Genomic DNA, 23672 nt, shown 5'->3' with positions numbered 1-23672 from the left:
TTAATATTGTTATCCTTTAATTCTGTAATAATATACGTACGTATATAAGTTACAGTACAAACTCACAATCTTCTTCAACTTCAATTAAATACTCTCAATTCCCTATTAAATAATTATTAATCACTTATTCTACGATAAACAATACAATGTTTTGTTTCACTCTCTAAAAAAGATTTTATTATTAATTTTCATTAGTGTTGACACCTTATATTAATTTTGTATTATTCTCAACTCATTTATATTTCACTACTCTATGACAGAGAATTTCCACTTGATTATTATGATTTATAATTTAAAACTCATTGAATATTCAATAATTCTTAATTTAAGTGAAATTTAGAAGAGAAAATCTAATTTCTAATATGCTCTAGATTTAAAAACTTCCTGAGAATGCATAAAACTGAAAATCCGGATTAAAATATGACATAAAGAAAAAAATTAAAATTTTTAGGTTGTTTACACGTTTTCTTTGTTTTAGTTTTAACTATTGTGAATAAGTATTCCGTTTTGTACAAATCTGTAATTTTTCAGAACTTTAGCTTAGGTCTATTTTAATTATAGATTTTCACAAAATTTATTTAAATTTTTGCAAATATGCATAAATCTACCTGTCACTGTTATTATTATTGATCACTTTTTGGTTATTTTTTTTAACTGATTTTGTTCTAGTTAATTTCTTTATAATTATAACGCTCTAAATATGCACATCAAAGTACACTAAACAATAATGTAAAATAAATGGCATTTAATTAGTTTTTTTTTTGAAAAATAAAATTTCACTTATATAATTGGATTTATTTTGCCTTCTAAGGGTTTAGGTTAAAAATGTATGCAAAAAAATAAATAAATAAATAAAAAATAAAAAAAAATTTAAAGAAATTTTTGCAGCAAAAAAGTAAAATATTTATTAGTGATTTGTTAATAGGTTAAAATGTAACTAGTGAAATTTTTAACTGGACAATTTACTTGAATTCTATATTATTATGAATGTATGTGTATGTATATGGGATCGACACCGTAATTCGTTTTGTAATTTGTCGTTTATTTAATTTTTTTTCTGTTGTGAAAATATAAACGACGTTTAATTTAGAGCCCCGTTGTATTCGTTTATTATTTTCAAAGTAACTGAAAAAGTTGGTCAAAACTACACTTGAATTGCAATAAGTAAATATCATGTGTAAAAAATATAAAGAGAAATAATCTAGAAATTGATTATATTGTGAACAGAGGGGAATTAAGGCAAATTATCTGTTGAATTTTCCTGAAATAATTCAAAATGTTCATGTATAACGATGAAGTCGACTAATATTTAGTTATTTGTCAAAAATATACATAAAGTAATATTTAAGATCAAACTAAAGAAAAATTTATTTAAAAATGGAATGCTTTAATTAATAAATGAAAACTGGCACTGTGTGACAACTGTGACCAATATGCGCTCCATCTAATCACCATGAATGGAATGGAACTTGAACAATGTTCTCTCGACTTGCTCAAATTTAGGTAGAAAATCGGACAACTTAAATTTCGTCGGCAATTTCTTCATGCCTCTGTAGCTCAGTTGGTAGAGCGTCCGGCTAGAAAGCGGTAGGTCACTGGTTCGAGTCCAGTTCGAGGAGAAAAATTTTTTTAATGAATTTTTCTGCATTTAACTCGTTCCTTTGATTACGTAATCCATCTGTTCTGCAGTTGCATGAAGAAATTTCTATTAAGATAAATTAAATTTAATTATTTCTTTATCCAAAAATTTTGTTCAATTAGGAGCTTCATTCTTGCCACAAAAAAATGGACACAAATGCTTTTTTTAAATCTATTTTGTAGAATAAATGAGTTTTGCAAAAATTATCATTTTAATATTTTAACTTTGCCTACACTAGTCTTCCTGGATAACATCACCCGATAAAGCAACTTTGAAAGGATAAACTTAAAAGCATTCAATCCAATGGAAGATATTATGAATTTCTAACGTAACAAAAAAAAAATATTCACGACTCTGTCAAATTCCTAAAAGAATTATAAATCAATAATGATTTTTAGAAAAAAAGCAAAAAAAAGTAAAATAACAAAAATGACTATAAAAACATAAACAATTGGTTTTCAACTTGGGTTTTATTAAAAAAAAAATTTTAAGCGTTTAGAACATTTTTGTACGTACAAAACTTTTATGTATTTTATGTGTATTGCATAATAATAGAGGGCGTCTTCATATAAAAACTTTATAACTATTGTGTTATACTACACATGAATACATACACACATACATACAAATGTACGAGTATACATGTTTATTTTATTTTTCTGTTAATTTTGCGTTCACTCTTTTTAAGGTTTATTCTTGATTCCTGAGGGTGTCACTAACAATAATAATATAATGTTGATAACACTATTATAATTGTTGGTAATTATATCGTAAACTTTTATATATGTACATAATATGTATAACATTTTAATGTTCCATTAAAATTACAATAATTATCGCTTAAGTATAGCACAAACTTTCGTGTATTTTTTGTGAAAAAAGGTGTTAGAGTAAAACGTTGAAATAATTGGGAGTTTTGATGTCATTACTATAAATTGTACAGAAAAATTGGATAAAAGTATTAACCTTATTTCCCTTATACATATACATTATACCTTATTATATACGGTAAATCTATAAAAGGAGATTAAAAGTTAAAATTCTAAATTAGAATTTTAGTGCGTACATAAATAAAAAAAATAATAACGATTATTTAAAAGCGAATTAAGGACGAAAATAGTAAATAAACAATAGAGGATTATGTTATTTATAGTTTATCCGATAATATGAAATAAAATGAGCTTAACCGTAAACCTTTAATTTAGGTGCTGCTCTATAATTATATAAACTTGATTTACTTAATTTTAACACCAATTTTATTAGAGGAACATAAAAAACAATAACCTCAATAAAGTACTTTGATTCTGATTACCATTTTATTCCGTGAATTATAGGTTAGGACTTTCTAAACAAACCTATATAAAATTTTCAAAAATAGGAACATTAAAAACCTAATAGCATTTTTCCGACGAATAACAGCCCTAAAATTTTCAAATGAAATCAGAACTTACACCATTTGTTTCAACAACTTGTAAGAAACAAAATTTCAATTAAGTGATACGTTTTCGAAATCACTAAATTTTGAGGCTATATTTAATTATAACTTAATAGCTTAAAATTAATTCTTAAATAGCTTTAATAATCATTCATAAATTTTCATATTATTGTTTACTAAAATTTGCATATCTTCATATTACATACGTGGTTTGTTTTTCTGCAAAAATATATTCAAATATTAATGCTTACAAATATAGTGAAGAATTCAAATTAATATGCTCGACTTCATGTACGGAGAGCAACCTACTAAGAATTTTGAATATTTGCCAATATAATAAACAGATGTCTCTATGGAATGACAATTTTAAGTTTATTATTACGCCAATACGCAGAATTGAGATCTTGAAGACTTGAAACACATTGGTTTTTTTTGACATAAATATTTTGTCTAAACAATTTCGATTCCATTCTTTGAATAAATTATTTAAATTGTCTTAATATTTCAAAACATGCATAAATTACGATTTTTATTACTAGCTAATTGCTTATTTTTTGCTAAAATTGTCAACCTTTATATATAATGTTCTAAATATACGAACTATAAAATAAATATATGATTGCACAGGTTCGTCTTATAAGCTTTTGTATTCGCTGGTATTGAATAAATAAATTGCTGTCAAGTTTAAATTAATTCCAAATTACAAATTGTAATTGATTACAAATTTAAATTAAAAAATTTTACATTTACATTTTGATTTTAAAGCATAAGTAATAAAGAAAATTTGACTCATATTTAATTAAATTTAAGCAAATTAATTGAAAATTTAAATTTAAATTAATTATGTTCACTTTCTTGTTACCTTACACGTAAAGCCTCTATGTTGATTTAACAGAAATTTAAAACCAATTCGAAATTCGAATAAATTTCAAATTTTATGACAAAAGTATTTCCCTACGTTCTTTTAAAATTTATTACTAAAAAATTACTGCTATCAATTTGGCTTCTGTCAATTCTGAGTTTAAAATCTGTTTTTGAAATACCTAGCCTTAATTGTTGCTTACCAAGTACTAGAACCTGTCAAACCACTCTATAGAAACTGCACGAATATGTCTGATCCATAATTGGACACACAACTGCCAAGTTTTATGAAACTAACTTTATTACTTTTCCGAATATTTTAAATTTTGCTTTTGGATTTGTAAGACAAAGATCCCTGCTATCAACTTAGGAAATTTTGTAAGGTAATAAGAGCATTATTCAATAAGAATATTTTTATAACAGAATGCTGGTTTCCTTTTTACTTAAAACTAAAGCTGTTAAAAATTTTAATTGTTACGTGAAAAAGTGCTATTTTAGAAGCACTTATAAATTTGATCGACTAAATTTTTAATCAAATATAAATAAAATATTAAACGTAAAAAATTGAAAAAAATTATGAATAAAATATAAAAATCAACTATGCGAATTAAAATATACAGTTAAAACAACGATTACACATAAAGTGTTCCTCATAACCCAATTTTGTAATGTTTCGTGCCGTGGTGACAACACAATATCATTTTCGAAATGCAATTTTTAACATAAAAATTCAGAAATACCACCATATACAAAAATAAAAAATTTTAAATCTGATTTGAAAAAATATTTCTGTTCAATGCCTACATACGTCATATTGTTTTATAGACACGCTAATTAGTAAACATAATTGCATTAACAATTTTTACTCATTTATTTACATTTTTCAATGATATAGAATATTTTGATGTAAAAATATAATTTTAGCATTTTAAAACATGAAAATAAAAATTGAATATATGTAAAATTTTTAATGCAATAATAAATGCAAATCATCAGCTGGTGCATATTTTAAAAAAAAATAAAATTTGCAAACGAATTTAAAATTGATTTTTATTTTACGATTATTTCCAGATTGAATTAAAACAAAAACAATTTGCGATGATATCTTTACAAAACAGCTGACTATCAACTGCAAGACTGGTAGTTTTTATATTACTCGTATGTTTGAAAATTAAAACATGTTTTTAGTCTACGGTGATGCATAATATTTGAATAATATGTGGTATGAAGGGAAAAATTATAAAAATTATAAAAATTACAGTAAATTCTATATATTATTGTTTTTTAATGACAGTAAAATTTTAGGCAGATGTGTGGGCAAAGCAAATTTTCATTCAGCTTGACATTTTAAATTTGAGAAATTATGATAGTAAAACTACTGTTATAAAAATGCAATAAACCAATATTTTTGTAAAAAAAATTAAAAATGTTAAAACAATTTATGCTAGACACTATAAAAGTGATAGGATTTGTCAGGAACTTACTGTACTAATAATGTATTCAATGCAAAAATTATTTTAAAATTCGTTGTTAAAATTATAAATTAAAATGTTTTTGTACATGCACAGAGTAACAATTGCCAGTGTTAAACTCATTCGTGATAAGTTGCTTAAAAAATTTATGTAATAAAATGTTATAAAATAGAAAATTTCAACAAATAGAAGAGATAAATATTTTTTAATACAAAGGTACTTGTGATATTAAAAAAAAATGGAATTATGTTCATCTAAAATTAAATCAAGCCATGTTAGAACATTAATATTTAATCATTCATATGAAGACATATTAATTAAATCTACAAGGTTTTAGTCAGATATTATAAATTTTATATGAATCAAACTTCAATTTTAGCATCCTTAATAATATTCGTACGTTATTTAAAGTAAAGTAACCAATTAGTTTTCAAAGCTCATATAAACTATATCATATTGAATTATGAATATAGCGAATCGACTTAAAATTTTCGCTCAAATTCAAAATTTTATAAATTTCTACTATTAAGTGTTCTTATGTTTTCTCATTTATCTTTTATTCTCCCAGAAATAACTTCTAGTAATTCATGCGAACTATAAGTTAACTGTACAACATACACAAGTTCAAATATTTTATTTGCTTTTTACAACATTCACACTTTAACCAAATAAAATCCCCTTTAACTTAATTATTTTCGGTTAATTTAATTTTCCCATAATGCGAATATCATGTCCATACCACAATTTAATACAAAAGAACAAGAGAATAATCTTACGAATTGAACAAAATTCTTAACCCAAAATACCCAAAAAACTTAGTACCCGAAAATAATTATACATTAGTTTACAGTTCATCTGTTACCAGTTAACAGCACATCACAATTACAGTAATTTAATGAAAGTCATATACATTCACACATCCATACATACATGCATATATGTATAAGTAATTGAAATTGATATGCGGAAATTTTATGTTTAATTAAAGATTGTAAACTTTTTTTGCACCCCGGAAATTTTAATTGAAGCGTAACGCCTTCTATTTTTGTTTTTCTTCTTCATATTTTACTCATCATTTTACAGTAAATTCATTCATACAATTTTTTTTGAAAGAAGAGAAGAAGCCCCATAGAAGAAAAATTTTCTCATTAATTCTGTTAAACTTATTTGGTTTTCGTTTTTTTTTTGCTATGCATTTAATCTTATAAGGCGTTTTGTTTATTAAGAATATTTTAAAGCTCTATTCTGGTTCTTTATAGAGTAGCAAATTTATATGATGGTTATTAAAGAACCGATTAACATGCAATAATGTACATAAATGTACGTACAAGTGTTATAAGTTATTTGTTCTAATTAATTAATGTGCTGAAATTTGCTGGTAATTTGTACTAAAATTAAGACAATTTATGAAACACTGGTGAATTGTATTGAACAAAGTAAAACGTACTTATATTTACATTATGTTCGTACATATTGTGGTACGGTTAAAGTTGGGAGATACGTAGCACTCAAAGGCACTTAGAGGGCATACTTTCAGGAGAAAAGAATAATGTTTTTTCAGGTTTAGCACATGATAAAAAGGAAATGTGCAAACTATTAGAATTATTGAAATCACCTCGAGAATAAGAATCCTTGGTACGTATATTATTTTTTTTAATTTCAGCAACTTACCAATATTAGTTCGATAATAAAATCGACAGCACGTGAAACAATCGACTTTTATATTAAGACTGAAATATATTGTACTTAAAACTTAAGTCGAATTTAGGTAAAAATATTTTAATTATCGAAAATTTAAATAATAAAAATTTAATAATAAAATCGAAATTTAAATAATCGATTCTTTCGTTGTACCACTTCTGATATAATGCATATTATTAAGTGTACTTAAAATGTAAAAGAAAAATATTTGTTCCAATAAATAAAAATATAAAAAAAAATTTCATAATACTTACGAAAAAATCATCTTCAATCACAGGATCAGCTAACAGTTCAATGGCTTCAGTCATCGAATGACATGTTCGACTATTCTTTTTCTTTTTTAATTTTCTTCCCAGAGTAGCAGCATCACTAAAACGATGTAATAATTTTTCACGTTTTCTAACAACAGCTGGACTTGATGTCCCTTGACTTGAATGACATAACAATGATGAATAATTATTACTGGATGAATTAACAACTACTGCTGTTGATTGTGGACTTTGGTAATAGCTTTGAATTTGGTTTTCATTTTTTTGGGATTGTGTTATTATACTATTTATATCAGAGATCGGATATTTATTTAATATTGGTGATGATTGTAATATTTTTTTTGGTTGTGTTTGATATGTTTGTATAATTGGACCAGCCGATACCGTATGTATTAATGGTTGATGTTTTGTTATATTTGGCGGTGGTGGTGGTGGTACATTCATTAATGATTTACGACGTGGTGCAGCAATTGGCATTGAATTTGTTGTTGTTGAACCACTATATGACGTTGAACGTCTTGAATGTTCAGAATCTTTGTCTCTGTAAGTAAAGAAAAAAGAATACATAAGAAATAATTATTGTAGATTAAAACAGCAATTGTACAAATGTCAATCAATGACAAAGTGAATTTTAACAGTTATAGTCATTTTTTTAATATTCAGAATCAGAATTTTGTTAAGCAATAAAGTACTGTAATATTTACATTAATGAAATATCTTAATAATGGTTTTTTAAAATTGTTTTCAATTAACCATTTATGCTTTCCTATTACTCGCGATATTTGATTGGTGGATAATGTACCTGCATAATATTGTTACTTATTTGACAAAAAAGTTGAATTTCAGTTTTCATTTTCAATTGCAACCGAAATTATTGAAATGACATAAGCATCTACAAAGTTTGGTTCCAGATTTGCATTTTTATCACAGTTTCATTTTGTGTAAAATTTAAAATTTGAGAATTTTACAATCCGGTCAAGTAATCGTCGGAATATTAAATATAACAATAAATATAGTTAATGACTCATGTCGATATTTTCACAAACGATAAACTCTAAAGTTAAAAATTAAAATTTATTGTCAAAAATGCACTCAAATAATTCACAAATTTGAACCCATTTCGTGTTGATAAATCAATATTTAATAGAAAAAAACTTTAAGGTGTTTGAAAATAAATCAATTAAATAAAAAATACAAAAAAAAAAAAATAGAAACACTCCTACATTTAAAAATTTCAAAAAGTAATAAAAGCATTAAGTAAATATCAAAAAAATCCAAAAATTTTTTAAATAATGAGGAAAAAAAAAGCACCAATAATTTCATAATTAGTAAAACGCAACCGTAAAAATCAAAATAAATAATGGCAAAGTATTACAAATCCATTAAAGAGGAAATTACAATCACCTTCTATTTCTTTTATTTGGGTTTTCTGTCGACTTTTTTGTTTTGTTTATAATACAATAATTACTTCACCTTTAAAGTGTAAGTGATTATATTGGAGTATTTAATAGCCTCTAATGTTATTTGCCTTTTGGTCCTCTATATTTCAGGTGGAAAGAAAAAAAAATCAGATTTAAAAGACCATAACACCTTATTAATAATTTTGAACTTTCAAAAATTGTAGAGAAACTTGGTTTGAATTTTGTGTTTCTCTTTAAGTTTTTCTTTAAAATTAATAAGACATCCACTTTAATGGATTTAGCCTTGAATTCATTAAAATATAATAGTCAAAAATAAATACATTGTTATGTGCCGAAATAATAAGAGCAAGTGGCGGTTGTATGAAAAAAAATTAAATATGTAATAAGAAAACTGAACTCAATTCAGTTAAATAATTGCCTCTTTCCTTCACTATTTCATTGTTAGTTTCTTCAATTCCACAAAATTTACTAGATAAACTTACAATTTTTTTTTTTTTTTTGCGTTTTACCATTACATTCGAGTCAAACATACTTAAATAAGTTTAAGATTTGTAAGTTCAATACCTATGTAATTTTATCGTATATACAATGTGTTCATATATACACAATCATACAAACAAACTAGTAAAAGATTACGGTTATTGGTTATGGTATTAATTGACTTAACCATTAGCCCAAAAGCGATTAATATATGTGTGCATTATAAAGACTAAAAATGATTCAGAAAAGTTGTAAGAAAAAATAATTGAAAAAGAAAAAAAAATTTTTTTATTCCAACATTTTAAAATGTCTTATTCAATTATTGTGGTCCACTGATCATTCAAAATAATTTAAATAGCTTAATCTTGAAAGCATGTATAAAGAAAAATAAAAATTTAGAAGCGGAAAATTATTAATAGAAATTGTGCATAGTAAAATATTTTTTAACCCATTGAACCCGTTGTTAGAGAGTTTTATCAGAGGGTAACTGCATGTAATGCATGGTAGTATCTTACATGTACATATATTTGTTGAATATCTGTGGCGATTGAAGAATAATTTTACAATAATTAATTATTAAATTTTTGCAAATGAAAATAGAAATTCCTCTCATGAGACTGTGCAAATTATTTATTTAATTCAATATGGGTACTTAAATAAAACTTTTAAAATTAGGTACGTAAATTTATAATGCATTAAATATGCATTATAAATTTAATTTATCATTCAAATAATAAATAATTTCATTGTATGAAACTGTAAGTAATTTAAGGTAAACATGACCTACATATGTCTTTCTCAAACATTAAAAAATATGGAATTAGAATTTTGATTTTCACCTGAATTAATTTTAAAATGCGGATTAACAATAAAACTGAAAATATATTCAATAAATTCTTAAGTCCAATCTTGTGGTATTTGTATCAGTTCTCCTTATAGACAATATTAATAACATGATTAAAGTAAAGTACGAACGTTGAATAAATTAACTTTCAAACATTACCGCTTCAATGTGTCACTCTTTTTTGTTCAATGAAATGTTTATTGCAAAAATTTTTTAAAAGAAAACAAATCTAAAAAAAAAAAATTTAATTTACTACAGTAGAGTTCGATTTTGAAACATGAAATTATTTCTGAAATCATTTAGCACGCAACGGGTTAATTTTTTTTTTCTATTCTTCTATGACATAGAAAATTAACTGCGCATTCTTTAAGATTAAAACAATAGTTAAAATAACTTTATGGAATTTGAATAAGATATAAGATTTAAATATTAAAAATAATTTATTTAATATTAATAATTTGCGCCAATCAAATATCATGCTTGTATGTTTGCTTATGCATAACAAATAAAAATTATACATATTAATTTGTTTGATAATTTTTTATAGCCCTAAGAAAGAAATTTTGTTCTACATATTATGTATGTATGTTCTATACTTATTTGTTGATTTTCTCCTAATCATTATAGATAATCTCATTAGAGAATATTATATGTATATATGTATGTATGTATGCCTATGCAGAACAAAACTCATTTTATTGGTTTTAATTAAATTATAGACTAAAGAACAGGATTTTTCAAAAGAAACTTGTATTAATCAAACTTCTATTTAATCAAACCTATAAATTTTTCATACAAAACGTATAATTTTGTATGATTGGTATGTTATATTGCTAAAAGTCATTTCATTAAAAACACTTGAAAAATTTACTCTATTATTTATAACAATAAAATTAAGTAGATCACAGAATTGATAGCATATTTTATAGAATTTTATTGAGCAATGTGTGGGCTGTGCAATTTTTACTTTTGCAATTATTGCTTTATTGTAAAACCGTTCAACTATTGTGTCAATCCAAATCTAATGCGTTAAATAAAAATTACAAACTGTTTGATTGCGAACATACAGATGCATGTGTGAAACATTTGAATATAAACCTACAAAATTCAAGTAAGCAATCAAACAGTTGCAAGACTGCAAATTACATGTATATCTGAGCCCTAAATCATTAATATAATAACAGAAAGCAGCGTTTAAAAAACACAACATTATAAAGAAATAATTAAAAATTTAAAATTTTAACAGAACTGAAACAACAAAATGAAGTTCTTTATCGGTTTTTACTAATAGCTTGCTAAATTTTATTAAATTTCCAAAATTTTTTAGTCAAACTTTATCGGATGTCTTCCTTACCTCAATTTAACTATTTAAAAGTTGTGTGGAAATTAAACCCAAGTTTTGGTGCTTGTTTAGAATACGGATTATTCAATTATACTTCACCATATTAAGGCTTTGTGCTATGTAAATTGATATAGGCAATGTGCTTATCATAAAACCTTTTATTTCTATAATAAACTTAATTTTTTTATTAACTTAAATTTTTTATTTTAATTATCTTCAATATTATAAGATTTCAACCACACTATCAAGGTTAAATCAAGTCAATTGTAACTTAATTCAAGTTATGGTAGATTAGCACTGACAAATGAACTTCTATAATGAAAACCACAACAAAAAAAAAATTATAAAAACAATAAAACATAAAAGTAAAATTAAAATTATGGTTGTCTCTGTTTAATATTATTTTTCTAAAAAAATAAAAAAAAAAATAAGATTGTCTATCACCATTAAAAATATTTCTGTTGGGATTTAATTTACGATACACACAATTCTACGGTGGTTTCCTTTTATTTCTTTTTCTTTTTTTGTAATTCTCTTTTATTATTAAGCCCGGATTGATGAAATTTAATCCCAATCTGAACAGTTGAAAAAATTGAAAATAAAAAATAAAATCGTATAGAAAAAATCAGGAATAGATAAAATTTGTTCTGTAAACTATGGGATATTTTTGTCTACCAATATAGAGAATGAATAATATTCCAAAAAATTTTAAGGTTAAAATCGGAAATAATTATTATTTACGAAATAAACCGCAACTTGAGACCCTTAAGTGCTCTCACAATTGAAATTTTAATAGATTTTCCATTCAACCATCCACAACACGACAACGTACTAACATCTTAAATTTCAATTATTATAGCTTAATCGGGTTCACTATGCTAAATTAATTTTTAAAAGTATAAAGGTTTAGGGCAATTGGTTCTTAGAGCAACTAATTTACATTAAGAGATCTTAATTAACTAATTCTTTGATTTGATACGTTAAAATTTTAGTAAAACAAATTTATAAAGCCAATTTTTAAACAGCTTTTTTTCTTCTACTTAGTAGCCAAAATATCATCCAACGGGAAAGCAATTTATACATACACATTCTAATTACAACAGCACTACATTCTAATTATCGGTTATATTCCTGACGAAGCGTGCAAAACAGCTAGTGATCTTCTTAAAGCCTTTATAATCATAACCCATTCATTTACATGAAATTATGTTCGAAAAGTTAATGGGCATTGACTGAATTATTGATTTGAATAAAAATTCTATGCAAAATTTGATATTTTTCTGTGTTTTTCTTTATATTTAAAGGCAAATTAATTAAAAATTGAAACAGGGATAAAATACTTACAAATTATTGTCTTCTTTCTCTACAATAGCACAAATTGAGAAACAAGTTTATAATACCAGTCCTATATAAACAACACTAAGAGTACAGGGCTTGAACTCATAGTTCAAATGAGTTACGAGTAGAAATATAAGAAAAAAAATTTTTTGCGACTTTTATAACACTGAGCTACTGGTATTTAAGCATTGATAGAATTAAAAAGAAATAAAAGTTGATTTTGCTATAATTTTAACATTTTTCTTTCAGTTTCAGCCTCTTTTCTTTTCTGTTTTTGTTGTACTTTAAGCGTTTCACATTTATAATGGTTATAGACAGATAATTTGATCGCTTAACTAGATAAGAAAATTGCTTAGATACGCAGAAGAGAATTTAATAATTTCTCTTGTAAGTTGGGAAAGAAAAAAAAAATTAACAAAAAAAAGGTTTTTTTTTTTAACTGTTTAATATTTAAAAAAAAATTATTAATTTTTTTTGTTCAGGTTTTTTATGTCGCAATAATGGCATGTCACATTAAAAATAAATTTTTAGTTTAAGAACTTTTGTTTTTTTTTATCTCGCTTTTGGAGCATTAATAATTTTGTTACATTGTGTTTAAAATCGCGGTTTTTACTATACTCGTACAAAAAATTCTTCACAGAAATTAATTTGATTTTAGATTTTCTGGTTTTTTGGTGATTTCTAAGTAAGAATGGACACCGAATTTATTAAAATTTTTCAATTAAATATTAAAGTTTAATGTTGACCTATTGTTTGTTTAACAGGTAGGTCTATGAGTATAACATTAATTTAAATCGGTAATTTTAATTTTATTCTGTACTTATAGAATAAAATTTTTATTAGAAAAATTTAACTAAATTTTTTTATGGTCATAAACAATGTAAAAATTTTATTTTATAATAAAAAACATGAGATTATGTGAAATTATTAGGAGTTAGGAGTGCTTGTTAATTGTGGAGAACAAGTTGTGTTCAAAGACCGCATTGTTTGTTGTAATTATATTTTGAATATAAATTGTTCTGACACGGTTGAAAAATTTCAATAAAATTAGAAATAAAGTTGGGTCAAACAAATGGTTTGTATTGTAGCACTTTTCCCTTCAACAAGTGAAAATTCTGCTTTTAAATACAGTCTATGTATAGCTATCACACTATTAAAATTATTTTCATTCATATACAAAACTATTTCTAGGATTGCATATATTTAGGATGAATGATTTATGCAGTCTTTGAAATAAAGCAAAAATTAATATAAAAAGGGGTTAACATAATGCTCGATTTTAAGGGTTAATTGTGTGAGTTAAGAAAAATAATTATAGTTTTTAATTTCACGGAATTTACCGTTAGCTTTTTGCGTTTATAAAAATTTGGAAAAGCTTGCGGTTTCGGAAATATAAGGTGTCAAAAATTCAAATTTTACGAGTTTCAAGAGGCGATAACTTGAGAGGGGGTGGAGAAGGAAAAAAATTTTCTTCTAGCGAAATGAACAATTGGTTAATGTCTAAAAGCCCCTCAAGCTTCTGCAGGCTGGGGTATAGGAGAAAAACGACATCAAAAATTTGGAAAAAAAGGACTTTAGATAACGGTAAATTTGAACTGCCATTTTGTTTTTTTAAAGTTTAACTGTAGTATACCGCGCTAGGGGAAGCAAGCCACCGCCTTTCTGCGCTTGCAAAATTTCAAAAATGCTTATGGTTTCATTGCAAGAAATTGTTAAAATGGGCCATTTTTGGAGCTTTCGGGGGGTATAATTTCTAAAGGGGGGGAGATAGGTAAAAATTTTGTTCTACGAAAATAAGTTTCTAGTAAAGATCTATGCACGTATTAAATTTCAGCTTTCTATCTTTAAGAATGTAGAAGTTTTGTAAACAGACACACGGACAGACGGACGGACGGACGGACGGACGGACGGACGGACGGACGGACGGACGGACGGACGGACGGACGGACGGACAGAGTGAAACTAATAAGCACTTTTTTTCAAAAATTTTTGGAAAAGTGCTAAAAAGAAGATCATTTTCATTTTGCAGCTCTAGTAAAATATTTACTTAATTTGAAGTGAATATAATTATAAATTTTACATAATTATATAAACTTTTTTTCCGGAAGGCAAGGCGATAATTGTCGCAATAATAATTGTCGATATTTGGTTTAAAAAAAATTTATTTTGCAAGTGATTGTAAAAAACTCTTATGATCACTCTGTCTCTTCTAGTTAAACTCTATCTCAGAAAACGCATTTGATTCTCTAAACTTTAATTCGAAATCAGCAATTGGAATGAAGTTTGGATAAAATTCAGAGCATGTTTAAATATTTATATAGTTACAGAGAGCTTTTAAAGAACAGCACTTTAAAAATCATTACAATTAAAAAGAATAAATGAAATTCCTCAATAATTTCACAGAATTCAAAATAGAAATATATTATGTATACAGGCCCGACTCTGGTGGCGTTCTACGCAGTTTCCAAAATGTGCCCTGTCCCACCCACCTGACAATGAACAATAAGTAATAAACCTTGCACATTGAGCACTCTTGTAATTTTTCATGTTGGTAAGATCAAATTAATTTCGCTGTAAATAGAAGAAATTTTCAAAAAACAATTCATTTTTTGGAAAAATTTTCAATGGCGTCCTTTGTAATTGCTTATTTGGTATATTTGGTAGATCCGGCGCTGTGTATACATATATCAAGATTTACAACGTGTTTCTCTAATTCACTTAAAATTTACAAGTCAAATATTTTATTGAGTTTATAAGCAATTTAATTTAAAAATTTAAGTAAAGTTTCTTTGTATAAGGGCCACTTTTTCTTTAAATTTTAAATTTAAGTAAAGTTTCCTGTTCTCCCAAGTGATTGAACATATTAATATATACTAGGTTAATTACGAAACAAAATCATTAATTAAATTTCAACATATTTTAATCCAAACATTCAAGAGGAAGAAACGAAACGAAAACTCTTTACCTTATTAAACGTCTTCTTGTTGAAGGTGGACTTAAAAAATAATTTGGTTGCATTGGTACAAAAAAACCAATTTGCGGTGGTCTTGATCTATCTGTATAATAATATGCACCATATGTACTAAATGTTAAATTACTATTATTATCATCATCATCATCATCGTAATCATAATCATCATCACCATCATCACCATCATCATCATCTTCATCATCTAATACTACTTTAATATTCGCATTATTATTTTTATTATTATTATTGTTGTTATGATAATTTTGATTGTCAATGTCATTATAAATAGAACAATCACGATTATTACAATGACAGCAATTCTCTTTTATTTGTTCTTGATTGTTTTTATGTTGTGATTGTAGTTGATTTTCTTGTTTCTTTTGTGGTGATATTAATTTACATTTTTTTATATTAATATCATCATTGATCATATTATTCATATTATCAATTGATGATGATGCTATTGTACTACTAGTTGATTTATCGTCATCGCAATCATCATCATCATCATTATCATTTTCTGCATCTTCATCATCTTCATTAATATGATTCTGATGATGATGATCTTCATTATTAGAATGACTACGTTCATGTAATGTATAACATGTAAAATTTATCGGTCTATAATCCATAGTTAAAAATGATAATTTTTTAGGATTCAGCAAAAAATTATTACTTCTGTATTAGATCAAAATAGCGTTTAGTCAGTTTGTTTTTTCAAAAAAAAAATATTTTTATGTTTCACTGGTATTTTGTTAATATTTTTTAATTCTATGGTATTTTTTTAATTATTTTACACATAATTTACATAATTTTCTCGTTCTTCTTTAAGTTTTTTACTTAAATATTTAAGAATTTTTATTATAATTAATTTATGAGGTTGAGTTTTTTTGTTACTACTCTATTTATAATTACTTAAATGGTGTGTTCTCTTCTTTTATATTAATTTTCTATTTATTTAAATTAGTTTTTGTATACATTTCGTTTTCTAGTTTTAAAAAATATAAGAAAATGCCGCTTGTAAACTTAAGTGTAAAAAAATAACAATAAAATTTATAAACAAAATAAATATTTAGTTTTATTGGTTTTGACCGTAATAAAATAAAAAATTTTGAATAAATTTGATAGAGAAGAAAATGTTAAAAAAAAATTTAATATTTAGAATAGAAAAAAAATTACTAAATTTAAATTTATATTAAGTATTTGTTTACAGTTAGTTAAAGACTGTTAACTGTTACTGTTGAATTAAAATTTTAACCTTCTTAATTATTAAAGTATAATTAATCATAAACAAAACTTTAAAAGCACTTAATTGCATAAAAATTACCATAAACAATAACGAACATTAAAATTCCTAAGAGATTAACAGACTTCACTCTGCAAAATTTAGAGAAGATTTAACCAATACAAGTCTGCTTTAAATCAAGGAAAATTTTCTTATACTCACTCTAATGTATAATTTGTGATTTTAGTAAATAAATTTTTGTTTGTATAATTGCTAATTGTGATTAATTTTCCTTAAGTACTGAATATAATAATTAAAAAAATTAAAATTTGCAACTATTTGCGTAAAATAGTAATTATGGTGCAGTATCGCCCTCTTATTTGATATAACCTGTATATAGAATTGAGAATACATATTGGAGTATTGTTTGTCAATGAGTTGCTAAGCACCATAGGAACTTATTTGTATAAATGAATAATTTTAGGTCTACAATTGCTTTTAAATTAATTCCTTAAGGGATTTAATTAATTCAAAGTGGTCGCTTTAAAAGATTTTTTAACTTTATGCATGACTTATTTTACCTTATTAATTACTCAACAATCATTATTCAGAGCGGCCAACTTCTTACTACAAACTTTGTTTTTATTACAACTGTTAAAAATTTTTTTGTGGTTCCAAGAGTTTCAGGCAGCTTTGTATATTAGAGAATCATAATCAAAAATTGGAGCTATTTTACTGAAGAAAACGCTCAATAATTCAAAAACTAAAGAAATTTAGAAAAATAATTTGTAGAAATTGATTTTTATTTCTTTTAAATCTTAAAAATTTTTAAATACCGATTAATTTTGCCTTTTTCCAAGCATAACATAACTCTACAGCTACAAACAAATAACATAAGAAGTAATTCGTTAAATTAAATTGATGCACTATAAAAAAAGAATTCTAATAATATTTTGCCTTATAAGTCAAATATCAATATGCATAAATTTAATTATGAAAATATAAACTGTTAAATTATATAACAGTTAAGCCATCAATATACCGAATCAATAAGCCGATCAATATTGTTTTCCAATAAACTTGTAATTAAATATCGATAAACTATTTTCTCTAAAATTTTAAGCGTTAAATTAGCATATTATTCAACAAATAAATTTAATAAAAGATAAGTAATTAAAAAATGATGTTGATTCGATTTTTAAATTAAAAAAGAAACGATTTAATCTTTGAAAATATCTAAAATGTACAAAATAAAATACTCTTTTTCTCTAAATATTCACCATATGAACAAAAAACAGATCAATTTCATGTGATTTAAGAAAAAAGCAATTTTCTATGAATCAAAATTAATTATTCGAATAACAAGTAGTTCATTTGATCTCAATTCACAAAAGGTTATTCACCCAATTCACAATATTCTATAATTATAGCACATACATGTATGTATGTATGTAGAAGTTGAAAAATATTGAATTTCTTTCATAAGATTTTACAGTTCTTTTTATTTATTTTTGTTATAGGTACCACTATTAAAAATATTTAATTTTGAAATAAAAGTTAATCAGTGCTAAAAAATTAAATGTTATAAATTTACTCTAATTTATTTAATAAATATTTATGTTAAGTTTAAGTGCCATTAAATAAATTGAAATATTTTTTGTTTCATAATAATTTTTAAGGTAACATTAAACTTTATTGTTGTTAGAGGGATTTAGATATTCACATAGAGCTATTTAGAGCTTGTTAGTATTCGTTATTAGGAATTGGAAGTATTTTCAGAGCAAGAAGATTGCAACAGGAATTTTATTGTTATTTAAAGTAGGTTTTCCGGTGAGAAATGCAATAAAATTTTCTTATCCCAAGCAAAAGTCTTTTCTCTGAAAATGCAATTTATTTAATAATTTGAGGGATATTTCAAGAAAACGAAAACATGTCTTTTCAAGAGTTTTAAAAAAAAATTTAAAATAATTTTGACCGATGTCATTGGTCAAAGTAGCGTAAAGATTTATGGAAAATTGAATAACACGTATGATTACGTCATGATCAATGTTAGCACAGAATGGTACGGATTTTGTGTAAGTATACTATTTGCACTTTTATATTCTGTACGTGAACAAAAATTTGCTTCGTTGTTTTATATATTTATTCATGTATAATGATTTTGTGATCAAACACTCTCAATTTTCAACCAATCTGAAAGTATAGGGGGTATTTCAGACCTGAATTACTCTTACATCGCTCAATTACCCACACTTTGCTCTCTACTGTAGTCCAATTCATACATTGAAATTATTCATTTAGAAATTTGGTGAAATTTAGAAGTTTTGAGCAAGTTGAACAAGTTAAATCAAATCAAAACTCTCTCGATATTTAACTCTCTTCGATATTTTTCTCTCGATCGATGTTTTACACAATTTTTAATTTTACTTGATTTTATTTTTCAACATTATTATGATTGAACAAATATTCTTAAAAGTTTTAATAATAAAAATTTTATTTTTAAATCCCGAAAAGCAAATTAAGCGGCAAATATTAAAGCTTTATTTAAATTATTTTTTGCCTAATATTTTCATTTATAAATCTTAAAAATTTAAACAAATTTTACGATTAAAGGTTACGTGATTTTCTATAGTTAAAATACTATAAAAAAAAAAGTTCTATTTATGAGGTGAAAATCAAATTAATTTGTTAAAAAATTTTATTTTTCTGAAGCACATTTATACACACATACAAATCATGTATTCACATAAGTTTATTAAATATAAATAATGTAAAAATACACTGCGGTTCAGTAGATATAGACTAATAAAATTCATAAAGCAAATTCAAAATAGAACTACATTCCATTTAGAACCAACTTGTAAAAATAATTTTTGAAATAGTAGAAGAACAACACAGTGCCATAATTTAAAAGATTTCGAGTAATTTTTGAAAAATATCGTGACCCTTAGCTCAATTTAATATTTAAAACATAATTAACTTGCATAATTAAAACACTTGCAGCAAAATTTGTAAATGGTTTTAATACAACGATTATTTAGTCAAGCTTATATTTGCAATGTTTCTTTTTAATATTTTCATATTTACTTTGAGGAAATGCTGTTTAGTTTAACTTCCCAAAATATTTGTTTTACTTGAAAACTAATTACTGTAAGAATATTTTATACCTACTCACTCATTGTACTCTTAATCAGTGAGTAAAAAGATATCTTAAATAACTGTATGTAGAATGAGGTGTTTGAACTCTCATTAGTATTGACTTTTTTTAAATCTATCATCATAACAGCGATGATTCTATTTTCTGGGTGAATTACTAAGTGGTTATAACACATTGACTCGCAGTGTGTATTAAAATGAAAGTTTTTTTTTTAGTTTTGAAAGATGAAAAATATTAATAAGAATAGAAAATATAATAAAATTTTAATATTTGTTTATAGATAAATTTCCGTAGAAAATATTATATTTATGAAATAAACATAATAAATAAAAGTATAAAGTACAAAATATATATGTAAAACAGAGACTATAAATTTTGACTTTAGATATTTTGAATGGGATTTTTCTTTTAAACAATTATTGTGTTTTGTTTTTTGTTATAGTTGATATTTAGCTTTTAGTCTCAAGTAATATAGCTTATGAAGTATAATATTTTTTTCTCTAACACAATCCAGAAGTAGCCAATATAATTGAATTTTTATAATGTTTAAGTAGGTGTACAAAATTTTTATGATAAAATCTGATCACATATATTAAAGGATTAAATATGTCAAATCAGTAGTATGAAGCAGTAGAATTTTTTTACAGTATATTTTATGGTAATTTGGCGTTTTTATTGTTAAGCATAACAATGTTTTGAGTTTTATAAAATAATTCAAAGTTTTTTTTCACTATAACTGTTATACTATAAGAAAATGATTTATAAATTAATGTTATATACTTTTTAATTCATGTTTTGTAACATTTATATTACCTTATTATAATTATGATGCCATACAATGAAATTTTGGTGGTCAAGATAAATTGAAAATTCCGATTTGAAGTATTTAATTTGAAGATTTTTTTTCAGATTTTAAACTTATATACGTATGCATTTCCGTAACAACAAGATGAATATACAATATTCTAATAATCCTATTGTATAAAAGCAGAATAGTCCATATATGATTTGATTGCGCTACTTCTAACATTTTCACTACATTACTGATAATGTAGGGGATGTTTATGAATAACCTTAATTTACAACATTTGTTTATGAACACAAATATAGTACAGTTTTCACTATATATCGTTTATATCGCAATATATACTGTGTTTAAGAAAAACTCTATTGATTTCAACTTGATTTCATTCTCTTGCTAATTAAGATTGAGTGCGAGAACAAAAGTAGGACGGTATGCGGCACTCGGTTTAATTTCAGTGTGACGCAGCGAAAATACGATACAGCAATTTTGATTATTAGACGTTGCATTTGTTTTAACACTAAATTTTGGAACTGAAGAGCAGTAATTTGAATAATTTTGAGCACATAAATTCTATTTTAATAAATAAAAAGCAAAAATTATGGTTCGAACACTCGCATAAAAAACTGTATTAAAAGAGCCATGAAATTAAATTAGCCCATCAATTGTTCTCTAACCGACAGATTTACCTTAACCAACACACAAGTAGATCAATCAAATGTGTACTTTCAAATCCGATTATTTATTTAAATTGAAAATTTTCAATATCGTTTTTTCAATAAATAAATTTACTATAAATAAAAGAAATTTTCGTGCATCGTTAGAGATATTTCCGTATCTTTATAATATAAAATTTGTAAAATATTTTAAAAAATATTTCCTTAATTTATTTTATTATTTTTTGCTACATTACTCTAATTACCAACTAAAGATTTATTTGAAGCGTAATTACATAATTTTAAAATTACAGCAATAATGGACACTTTAAAACACCTTGCAGCTATTATAAATTCTTTATATATAAAATTTTTTTTATACGCTATAAATGCACTTATGACATTTTTGCTATATGTTTCATTATTTAGGGTCCCAATATTTGTATATATGGAAAAACAAATCTATTTTTCATTTGAAATGAGTAAAATCTAGCATGTCACTAAATTTGAAATCATTTGACACCTACAATTTTTCATGTGTTCAATATTTATAATAAATTATATAGAAAAATCTTTAACCCATTTTCTATCTATGTATATATTATTAAAAAATATAAAATGTGTTTGGGATATGTGAAATTTTTTCAAATGTCCAAATGGAATACATACGGAAAATATCGATATATGTATATAGACACATACTTAAATATTTACATTAAGTATATAAATATGTGTGAATGTAAAAATATAATATTTCTAAAATTTAAAAATAAAATATAAATTTTAAATGCGTTTGAAAGAATTCATAAAATTTACATGTAAACCAAAATTTTTCATTCAAAAAATTTCTATTTAAAAGAAAATGTGATTCAAAAGAAAATTTTGTTTATAAAGTATATAGAAATTTATAGAAAAAATTGAAAATATTTTTTTAATTAATTTAAGAGTAATACCTACTTCCGCCCGAACTTAAAAACATTTTCGAATGCAAAAATGTATGAGTATAATTTGCAACAATTAAATAATTATCCCTACCTTCTCTATTAGGAATTTAAAATTTAAAATTTTATGCAATACAAAATGGGCTATCATAATTTAAGATCTCCTATAGTAAATTACAAATTCAATTAAAAAACGAATAATGATTAAAATCTTATCACATATTATCAAACTATGCAAGAACATTATTTCATTTTGGTGACATGAGACACCTAATTGAATCACACATAAATTTAAGTTGTTTGCTATACACATGGAGTAGCCGCCATTGCTAGAAATGCTGTATTGGAACTTAGAAAAAGGATGTAGAATGGAAAACTTTCTTGATCATTCTTATAACAGCTTTAAGTGAACTTAAGTCGGTATACCACTTTGATATTAATTTTATTTTAAAAAAAAATTTACTTTAATGATTAATGTCCAACCAGTTTACAACAGCAAACTCGCATATAAAATTCTGAATGCTGTAATTATATTTCTTCCTTCAATTGGAATTTGCTTCCTGCAAATCCCTTTCTGAACTTTGTATGAATTTTTAATGTAAAAGTAGTTGTTAAACTTTCCCTTCATATTTGGTACATTTTAAAAAAAAATATCCGGAACACTTAAAAATTTCTTGAAAAATCTTTAATAAAATTAGAGAAATTAAACAATTGGCGGGAGAATTCACCTACGGATAAATATTTGCATAAATATCGGTGTTGCTTCACTCCCTTCTACTAAGTACGAAAAATATTACTTGAAACAGTCTACAATTCTACGATTATCTAACTTCTCTTACAAATGAAAATCCTACATATTCCCGCCCAAAAGGAATACTGAGATTAATTCGTTTTTTCTAAAAAAAATCTGCAATTGTCAGCAATTCAAATTCTCATTTTTCTAAGCTCTGAGATATTCAATCTAAAATTAATACCTTTTGAGAACCAATGTTTTTTTATGATCATGATGTATAAACAACGGATGCACCTACTGACTGACATTTATAATTATTTTTAAAACATATAAAACAAAACTACAATAATTAAAAATAAAAGAAACAAAATCTATACCAGACGCA

The 23672-nt window shown here is 24.7% G+C and overlaps 1 protein-coding gene across 1 annotated transcript in view; it reads right to left on the bottom strand.

Annotated features, from left to right (window-relative positions):
- LOC129609673 (putative uncharacterized protein DDB_G0277255) overlaps positions 1–23672 on the bottom strand; it is a 235850-nt gene that overhangs the window by 48993 nt on the left and 163185 nt on the right. The window contains exon 3 of the mRNA XM_055521764.1: positions 7363–7918. Coding sequence (XP_055377739.1) covers positions 7363–7918 — 556 coding nt within the window. The remainder of the gene's footprint in view (positions 1–7362; positions 7919–23672) is intronic.

The sequence above is a fragment of the Condylostylus longicornis genome, unplaced genomic scaffold (assembly GCF_029603195.1).
Source record: "Condylostylus longicornis isolate FDR11 unplaced genomic scaffold, ASM2960319v2 ptg000040l, whole genome shotgun sequence".
NCBI classification, from domain to species: Eukaryota; Metazoa; Arthropoda; class Insecta; order Diptera; family Dolichopodidae; genus Condylostylus; species Condylostylus longicornis.
Note: the sequence above shows the minus strand (reverse complement) of the source record. Positions and strands in the feature narration are given on the sequence as shown.